Source organism: Nannospalax galili, unplaced genomic scaffold (genome assembly GCF_000622305.1).
Source record: "Nannospalax galili isolate Female #2095 unplaced genomic scaffold, S.galili_v1.0 scaffold212, whole genome shotgun sequence".
NCBI lineage: Eukaryota > Metazoa > Chordata > Mammalia > Rodentia > Spalacidae > Nannospalax > Nannospalax galili.
This window is the reverse complement of record NW_008333884.1, coordinates 141680-151404: the sequence shown is the minus strand read 5'-3', so window position 1 is coordinate 151404 and position 9725 is coordinate 141680. Positions and strand designations below refer to the sequence as shown.

Below are 9725 nucleotides of genomic sequence, written 5' to 3'. Positions count from 1 at the left end.
CCACCGCCGCCACACTTCCGGCTGGGCCACTGCTGCGGAGGGGCGCGGGCGGGCGGCCGCTGGGGGTGGCGGGATAGGCTGGGCGCGGCCTACGCTGCGGGACCCGCCACTGCCGTCCAGGTCCGTTCAGCCCCAGGGCCCTCCTTCCCACACAGGCGCCATGGGCAATTGCCACACGGTGGGGCCCAACGAGGCGCTGGTGGTCTCAGGTGAGGGGACGGCGAGGGTGGTGGGTGCTTGCCCAACCGGTGTGGGAGAGCAGGAAGGCCGGGCATCTAAACCGCCGCCCTGGGACCCCCACCCTCCAGGGCGGCGGGCCACCAGGACTCCCCCTCCCATGGCGTGGCCTCCGGTGCTACTCCTCCCTCTGCTCCGGGTGGCTTTGGGAGCCGCGAACCAAAGCCGCGGGGTCCTGGGTGGGAGGGGCGGGTGCGTCCCAAAATACTGATGGCTGGGTCGCTGCGGCCCCCGGAGGGCAGGTGCCTGCTGGAGAGGCCCTCAGACGCGGGCCCCTTTTTCCAGGCGCAGGCAGACCCGTTAATTCTGAGCAGGCTTCGGCTTGCCCAGACTTCCTGGCATTGCACGCCCTGGGGACGCGGGTGCGGCCTCCACAATTGGGAAACCCGGCTCCCGCCTGTGCCGTTCTAGATTACAAAATGCAGCAAGCTCTAGAATTTGTCTAGGTGGGGCTGGGAGACTGCTGCACTGAGGACAGTGTACCTCACCTTAAAGCTGCGATTCACAGTGTATATTTGGAGTGCCTTGGGAGGTCATTGAAGTCACCAGGTTATTCAGCTCGTGGCTCCCAGATGCTGGGAAGGGTGCCCCTGTTGCATGACATCTTGAAAACTTGAAGCTGTAGGCTGATCTCTTCCCACTCTAAGTACTGATGTTCAGCCTGTGTGCAAAATCAATAAAGCCGACCGTGGGAAGGGAGATGGTATAAACCTTGAGCTTGGGCTTAATAGCTGCACACCCTTGGGAAAGTGTAATAAATCCACTGGGGATTTTCACCCCCAAACATAGCCTTAAATGTAACTTGGGTCTCAAAATCAATCTCTTGACTGGGCGTGGTGGAGTATGGTTTTAATCCCAGCACTCAGGAGGCAGAGACACGCAGTTCTCTGCGAGTTCCATGCTAGCCTGGTCTACGTAATGAGACCCTGTCCTTGACAGTACCCTGCTCCTTTCAGAGATATGATACCTCATCCCATTGGAGACCAGAGGTTCTTAGGGTAAGGAGGGAGATCTGAGAGATGAATCTGTGAGGCCAGGGTGGCCTTGAACTCACAGATATGCACCTGCCTCTGTCTCCCAAATGCTGGGATTAAAGGTGTGCACCACCATGCCCTGCTTTTTTTTTTTTTTAACAGAATCTTGATTTGTACCCCTGGCTGGACTGGAACAAATTGTGTAAATCAGTGTAAATCAGTTGGCTTTGAATTTGCAGTGATCTTCCTGTCTCTGTTTCCCCACTGCTGGGATTATAGACATGCACCCTGCTTGATTGTGTGTCTATGTGTCTGTGTGGTGCTGGAGATCTCACCCATACTAGGCAATCACTCTGCCACTGAACTATAGGCCCCAGCCCTAGAAGGCTTTTAAAAAACTGGAATCTGGGACTGGGAGATGGCTCAGTGGGTAAAGGCAATTGCTGCCAAGCCTGATGACCTGAGTTGGATCCCTGAGACTCACATGTTGGTTGGAGAGAGCCAACTCCAGCAACAGGTCCATAAATAGAGACACAAACAAAATTAATAAATGCAGAAAAATGAATAAATAAAAAGAAACCAGAATCTGCACTGTATCTTTCCTGTGGAGATTCTTTCAGGAAGCCCAGAATCTGGGATGAGGAGACCAAAGCTTCAGTTTTGCCCTATGGAAAATCTTAAGACTACAGGGTGAGAAGATGTAGATGGGCTGCTTTGTACCTTCTACTTACTGGGAGCCTACTCCTCAGGCCAGAGCCAATGCAGTGCTGGCTTGGAAACTATTCTAGGGGTGGGGAGGGGAAGTCATGCTAAGAATCAAGGATGGACTGGAGAGGAGAAAGGTACCATGGCTGGTGTAATAGTCCCTTGGAATTTGAGACAGTGTGAGGTGCAGCTCCCCTTTTTGAGGGCAGTCTGGTCTACATAGTGAGTTCCAAGCAACTGGGGCTACAAGGGAGACCCTATTGAAAAAAGACAACAACAATAACAATAATAATGTGGAGAAGCAATTGAAGGAAGACATTCTGATGTCAACCTCTGGCCTCCACATGTAGCCACATAGCCCCCCCAACACACACACACACAGATAAATAAAAATTAGGAATGGTGTTTCGGAAGCTGGGAGAAAATGCTTTACAGGGGAAAAGGCTACTGGGAGTAGAGGCAGCCTGCCAGGTCCAGCTTCCTGTTACTGCTTCTGGGAACCTGGCATATTGCCAAATATGAACTAACAGCCTGCCCCCAAGGTCAAAAACAAGTGAAAGGTAAAGGGTAGATACCTACTACCCTGTCTTATCTGGTTCCCCTCTGCTCTCCTATAGTATATAGAGATCTAGACCTGGCCAGAGGCATCCATGCCCCAGCTCCCACCAGGCCAGAAGATGCAGAACAAGCTGTGATTTTTGGCCCTATTCCAGTTTCACTTGATCCCAAGATGGTTTGGGTTTCAGACTGCCTGTCGACCGAGACCTCCCCTACAAATGCCTCTCAGGGCAAAGGAGCTTGTAAAAGGCTTGCCTTGATTAGCAGCCCTGTGGACAGGTATTTCTACTTCAGAGAAACAGAAACCTAGCCATAGATAATAGAACAAAGCCAGCCTGAGCTGCAGCGTGAAATTTTGTCTTAAAAAAAAATGGGGCCAGGCGTGGTGGCGCACGCCTTTAATCCCAGCACTCGGGAGGCAGAGGCAGGTGGATCTCTGTGAGTTCAAGGCCAGCCTGGTCTACATAGTGAGTTCCAGGACAGCTGGGACTACAGGGAGACCCTGTCTCAAAAAGACCAAAAAAAAAAAAAAAAAAAAATGGGGAGGGGAGGAGCTGGGCATGGTGATGCACACCTCCCAGCACTAGAGAGGCAGAAGCAGGTAGATCTCTGTGAGATGGAGACAAGCCTGGTCTATATATAGCGATTACCAGGCCAACTGGGGCTTCAGGGAGACTCTGTCTTAAAGGAAGGGGGAAGGGCTGGAAAGATGGTTCAGCAGTTAAGAGCACTTGCTGCTCTTGCAGAGGACTGAGGTTTGGTTCCCAGCACCTACATCAGGCAACTTGTAACTCCAGATCCAGGAGATTCAACACCTTCTGGCTTCTGTGAGCACTGGCCCTTCAACTGCCCAGACCACACACACACACACACATACATACATACATACATACATACACATATACAAGCTGGGGCTATACCTCAATTGGTAGGGTGTTGTCTAGCTAGGGCTATAGCTCAATTGGTAGGGTGTTGTCTAGCATACATGAGCCCTGTATTTGATCCCCAGCACCACATAAGCTGGGTGCAGTAGTGTACCCAGGCAAGCATACTCCCCACACACACACATATGCATGTGAAAAAAATTGTATGAGGAGCTTGGAGATCCAGTTCAGTAGTAGGGCACTTGCCTAGCATGTGCAAGGCCCTGGGTTTAATCCCTAGCACTGAAAAAAAAATTCATGTCATGTTTGATATACTCAATGGCTACCATATTCCACACCATAGAAAGAGAATGTTTCTATCCATACAGAAAGTTTGCCTCGGTAAGAATGCTTCAGGAGTTATACACTTGGATCAGCCATATACCTTGCCTAGGTTCCTGCAAGAGACATCTACTCTGTCTTCCTGACTTCAGAATCTCTCTCCTTTTGCAAAATGAATTTTGCTTTGTTCTGTTGTTGCTGCTGCTGTTGTTGTTTGAGACAGGATCTCACTATATAGCCCTGGCTGGCCTGGAACTCACTATGTAGACCAGGCTGGCCTTGAACTCACAGGGATCTGCCTGCCTCTGCCTCCTAGGTGCTGGGATTAAAGGTATGTACCACCATTCCTGCTTCTTGTTTTGTTTTTCTGAGACAAGTTCTTACTATGTAGCCTAGGCTGGCCTCCAACTCCTGATTCTCCTACAAAAATGAGCATTTGCTGGGGCTAGAGAGATGGTTCAGTAGTTAAGAGCACTGGCTGCTCTTACAGAGGACCCAGTTTCAATTCCAAACACCCACATGGAAGCTAACAACCGCCCATAATTCCAGTTCCAGAGGATCTGATGCTATTTTTTCTGGCCTCCTCGGGCATTACAAACACATAGTGCACATACATACATGAAGGCAAAACACTCATACATATAAAATAAAAATAAATAAGGCAGGTATAGTGGTGTACACCTTTAATCCCAGCACTTGGGAGACAGAGGCAGGTGAATCTCTGTGAGTTCAAGGCCAGCCTGGTCTACATAGTGAGTTCCAGGTCAGCTGGGGTACAGGGAGACCCTGTCTCAAAAAGACCAAATAAATAAATAAAGTAAGTAATAAAAAAGTATCTCAAGGCACTTGAATACAAAAAAAAAAAAAACATTTTCTACCACTATGTCTGACTTAAAGTGGTATTTGCTTCTAAAATGACAGTGTGACCTTGTCACTTCCCAGCTTGAACTCCCTCACTCACATACACATGGCTCCTTGGTCTATACAGAAAACATTCATGATCTCTTTGCCCCTCTATCCTCTATCTACCTTGTCCCCTACTGTGGCTTTTCAGAGACACTATAACCAACCAAGGTATAGAAAATGACCTTGGGAGACAAACATCTTGAAGCTTGGAAATCCAAACATTTTCTCCCAAATCCTATCTCCTTTGATTCATATTTCCTTTGCATTGAAAGTTAACTCCTGCTGCAGCTTTTACTAATACTTCCTGACTTGGTAAGTAGTTTTAGCATGAACAGGAATTTAATACAAGAATTTGAGCAATTGATTTTTCTCATTTCTGGCTGGAACATGCTGAGCATGACCACAGCCAGTTTCTAAGAACCACTTCCTTTTGGGGCCTTTCCCCTTTATCCTCACTTCTCCTCTAAGTATTATAAGCTGAGTATAATTTTGAAGCCTCATGTCCCTCCCTGCTCCCACAAGAGGAACAAAGTCACTCTGAATGCTCTAGGCTGTGGGAGTAGAGTGCCTGCTTCATTTGAGATGCATCTGCTAAGCACAGAAAGGCTGTGCTTGACTCAAAGACTTTACCTTCCACCAGCCAGCCCCAGAGGCCTGCTCCCTTGCATCCCCCTCCAGCTGGCTCACAGTGGTGAGTCTCATGGTATTATGATCCTCCCAAGATACACTTCTTCATATCTTACCTCCTACAAGACTTTCTTTTCACCTCTCTAGCATAGAAACGGATTGTCTACTTGTTTGTTGATTGAATAATAGTTAAGTGAAAAAGAGAAGTTTTCCCTTATCCACTTATGTGTTCGGTCCTCTGGAAGCAAATTGTCTAACAAACTACATCTTAAGTCCCTTGATAGAAAGGAGATCTTGTCTTGCATTTATGTGTAATCTTAGCACCTGGTAATTGACAGTAGCTACTGTCAAGTCTCAGAGCAAATAAAGGGCCACAGTTAAACTGGGTGCGGTGGTACACACACTTGTAATCTCAGCACTGGGAGGCGGGGAGCAGGAGAGTTCCAGACTAGCCTAGGCTATATAGTAAGACTCTGCCTCAGAAAACTAACAAAAGCCAGTGGTGGTAGCTCACACAGCCTTCAGGAGGCTAAGGCAGGAAAATCCCTACAAGTTCAAGGCCAGCATGAATTACAAAGCTAGTTCCAAGGAAGCTTGACTATGGTGTGAGATAGTTCAGGAAGTAAAGGTGCTTGCCACTAAGCTTATTACCCAGAGTTCAATTCCCAGAACCCATGTGGTGGAAAAAGAGAACCAACCCCCTCAAGTTGTCCCTCTGATCTCCACATATTGCCATGGTATACATGTACCCACATGCACAGACACACACAAATAAATGTAATAAAAAAAATGTTAGAGAGTTGGAGAGATGGCTCATCTGTTAAGACCAATGGCTGCTCTTACAGAGGACCCAGGTTCAGTTCTCAGCACCCACATGGTGGTTAAAAGCTATCCCTAACTCCATTTCCAGGGAATCCAATGCCCTCTTCTGGCTTCCATGGGCACTGCATGCACATGGTGCACTTACATTCTGAGAAACACACATAATTAATTAATAAGTTACTAAATGAAATTTTAAAAAACTTTTTAGGGCTGGAGAGATGACTTAATGATTAAGAGCACTGGCTGTAGAGGACCCAGGTTCAGTTCCCAGCACCCACATGGTAGCTAAAAACCATCCATAATTCAGGTTCCAGGGGATCCAGTGCCCTCTTCTGACCTCCACAGGCATTACATGACACAGGTGCACTTATATACATGCAGGCAATATACTCATACACATTTTTAAAAAATTAAGATAAAGTTTTTAAAACTTTTTGATTCATAAAATAAAACAAGCCAAAGCTGCTTTTAGAGGATCAGAGGGCAGGCATACCCAGAAACTGACTGACCAGCAATGGTTTGCTTTGCTCCCCAGGGGGCTGTTGCGGTTCCGACTATAAACAGTACGTGTTTGGCGGCTGGGCCTGGGCCTGGTGGTGTATCTCCGACACTCAGAGGTAAGGGCCTAGGGGTTCTGGAATCTATCATTTTGGTGGGCAAGAAAGGGGTTTCCAGTGGGCATACTTCCTTTTCCCCACAAGCCAGGTAGAACATCTGCCATCCCACCTTCCATCTGGTTAGGAGGAGGCCCCCACTAAGGAGTAGCTGAGATAGGCACCCAGGGATACAGGAAGCTCAGTTCAGGAAGGTCTGTCCTGAAGGCCCCTCTTGTTTACTGGCTTCTCTTTCCCATTGGAAGTGATACTGCTTCTGTCCCAGAGAATGCAGGGCATATATCCAATAGAATCTCAGTTTCTGTATTCTAGCTCAATGTTAAGAAGTCTTGCTAGGCTCATGCCTGTAGCCCCAGCATTCAGGAGGAGGTGAGTTTGAGGCCATCCTGGGCTACACAGAAAGACCCTGTCTGGGGAAAAAAAAAAATCCAGGTGTTGTGTCTCATGCTTGTAATCCCAATCTCAACACTTCGGAGGCTGAGGCAGCAGGATTGTGGTAAAGGTGAGCCTGGCCTAGACTACATAGTTCCAGATCAGGAACTATATAAACAAGACCCTTTCTCAAAAAAAGGTTGTAATTACTCCAGACATACTAGCACACACCTGTAATCCTAGCACTTAGGAAATGGAGGCAGGAGAATCAGATGTTCAAAGCTAGCCTCAACTACATAATGAGTTAAAGACTGGCGTAGACTGTTTGAGACCCTTTCTCAAAAAAACAAAAGGAAAAAAGTCTTAATTCTGCACTATTTGAAGAGGAGATACAATGGGAGGAAATGGTAGAGTTCATACATGGGCCCTTGCCTGTATAGGCCCTGGGACAGTGGCTGAAATAAGTAGCACAGAAGGGATGTACAATCAGATGTGATCTGTGACACCAGTGGGTTATACACAAGGTCTAAGGGTATAAGGAATTTGTGCTGGGGCAAGATGGGCTAGAATCTTAAATCAGTCTGGAAAGACTTACTAGGTAGGGAGGTTTCCATTCCCAAAGTGCCCACCATCCAGCTCACCCTGCTTTGTCTCCAAAAAGCTCAGGGCACAACCAGATATGGTCTCCCCTGCTGCCTCATTGCCCACCACCCAGGAGAGGAAACATTACAGCCAGCCTTACAGCAGCACCCCCTTTATGGGATATAGGACTGGTAACCCAAGGGAGAAACCATGGAGATTTCAAGCAGAAATCCCCTCCAGCCAGCCCCTACCAGTCAGCAGAGAGAGGCCCATGTCTGCATGAAGTTGCTTGAAGCTCCTGGGTGTCTGAGGGCTGGCTAAGGTTGGGGGTGAGAAGCATGTCAACTCTTTAACATCACTGATTCCCAGTAATCCCCTCCACTCTCCTATCTTTCCCTTCACTCTACCCTGCTTACTTAAGTGATTTTGAGGGACTCCTCTAACACAAAGCTAACAATGTCAATAATCAATATTGGTCACAACTTCTACTCCAGAGAGTCATAGGCATACCTAGATGGGTCAGCTAGCCTGCCAGAAGGCACGGGAGCACTCTCCAGAGATGGCCACCCACACACCACACAGTCCCAGCACAACAGAATCTTATTCAAAGACCTTGACGTACAGCCAGACCCAGGCAGTTGGACTTGTCCAGAATCAGTCTTGTACAAACAGCCATTGCTAAGGAATGCTCCTGAAGCCCATTCTCTACATCCCTGGTCTCCCACTCCCACTTTGTGCCCCAGAGAGTAGAGTCCCAGGACAGGAAAGCTAAGCCTCCCTGACAGTAGGTAGGAAATGAGAGCTGGGCCTTACACCTCATTTTAAGAATAAGGCTGACCTCAGGCTCAACATGCTCCCTCTGGGTGAGTAGTATATGCCTGCCTTTCCCCTTCTTTTTTACTTTTCTGGGGTTAACCCCATCCCGGGCTCCTAGCCCATTTGCTCTCCATAGCCTGGGACCCTTATTTCTCTAGACTGACAACCACTAGATCAGAGTAGAGGCTTCAAACCTGGTGTGGTAGCATACTTATGTAATCCTATCACTCAGGAAGCTAGATTGAATTTCAACATCAGCCTGGGCTCCAGAGTTCCCCATCAGTGTGGGCTGAGACTGTCAAAAAGAAAAAAAAAGAATGAATGGATGGATGGCTGAATCAAGTGTCTAACTCAGTTTCCCTTTTGAAGAACTTTCCACGGCCATGCTGTATCACCCACCTGGTATCAGCCATTCTTCCTCAAGGCTCAGTAAAATCTCCTACTTTACTTTGTTGCAATGTCCTATATTATCCTGAGGCCTTTATGTGGGCAGCTCTTTTCCCTTACCTGAGCAATTCTTCCACCTCTGGCATCTGAGCTGCAGCCTCCCTTCCTCTTTTCCTCCCTTCCTCTTTTCCTTCCTTCCTTCTCTCCTGTTTCCCTTTCTCCTTTCCCAGAAGAAAGCGGTGGTAGGTAGGTTCCTATCTGAGCCAGGTCAAGAATCTTCACAAAGGCTAGGGATGTAATTCAGAGGTCAAGCACTTGTCCAGTGTGTACAAGGCCCTGGGTTCCATCCCCAGTACTAGGCGGAAAAAAGAGTACTCTCAGGCCTAAGGGTGCCAGTGTTAGGGGATCAATCAAATGAAAACAACCTTTGCATGTCTGCATGGCTGGAGCCTTCTGGGCTGTGAGAGCAGCCACTCCAAAGGGTTGAAGTGGGAGTTTTGAGTTGCCTAATGCTCCTCAGTTTCCCCACCCCATCCACCTGTTTCTGCCCCTTCAGTCTCAGCCTCTGCCTTGTCTTCCTTCTTTGGGTTTAAGGAAACCATCAACACTATCCACAGCTCTCTTCTGCCTACACCACCACTCTACACATGTGCACACACAGCTGGGGTAGGCCAAGTAGCCTACCGGCACCTTGCCAGTCCTTGTTGCCCATACTCAACTCTGGAAATTCTAAAGTAAATCCCTCCACCATCTCCCATCAGTCCCTGTGAATAATCTGCCATAAGCATTCTTTCTCCCCCAGCCTTCTTTGACCCTCTCACATCAAAATCAGATATCAAAAAAAAAAAAAAAAAAAAAAACCAAAAACCAAAATTTTTTTTGAGTTTTTCTGTTTTTTTATTCCCCTTTTTATTGAAATT

General features: G+C 47.8%; 1 protein-coding gene across 3 annotated transcripts in view; it reads left to right on the top strand.

Annotated features, from left to right (window-relative positions):
- Positions 1-26: 26 nt before the first annotated feature.
- The window catches only part of Flot2 (flotillin 2), a 17086-nt gene continuing 7387 nt past the window's right edge, over positions 27-9725 (top strand). The window contains exons 1-2 of one of the 3 annotated variants that reach the window (XM_008828696.2): positions 27-209; positions 6570-6651. In XM_008828696.2, coding sequence (XP_008826918.1) covers positions 161-209; positions 6570-6651 — 131 coding nt within the window. In that variant the 5' untranslated portion in view covers positions 27-160. Of the gene's footprint in view, positions 210-6569; positions 6652-9725 lie in introns of those variants that run through there. The other 2 variants (XM_008828694.2, XM_017797048.2) reach the window with 2 other exon arrangements.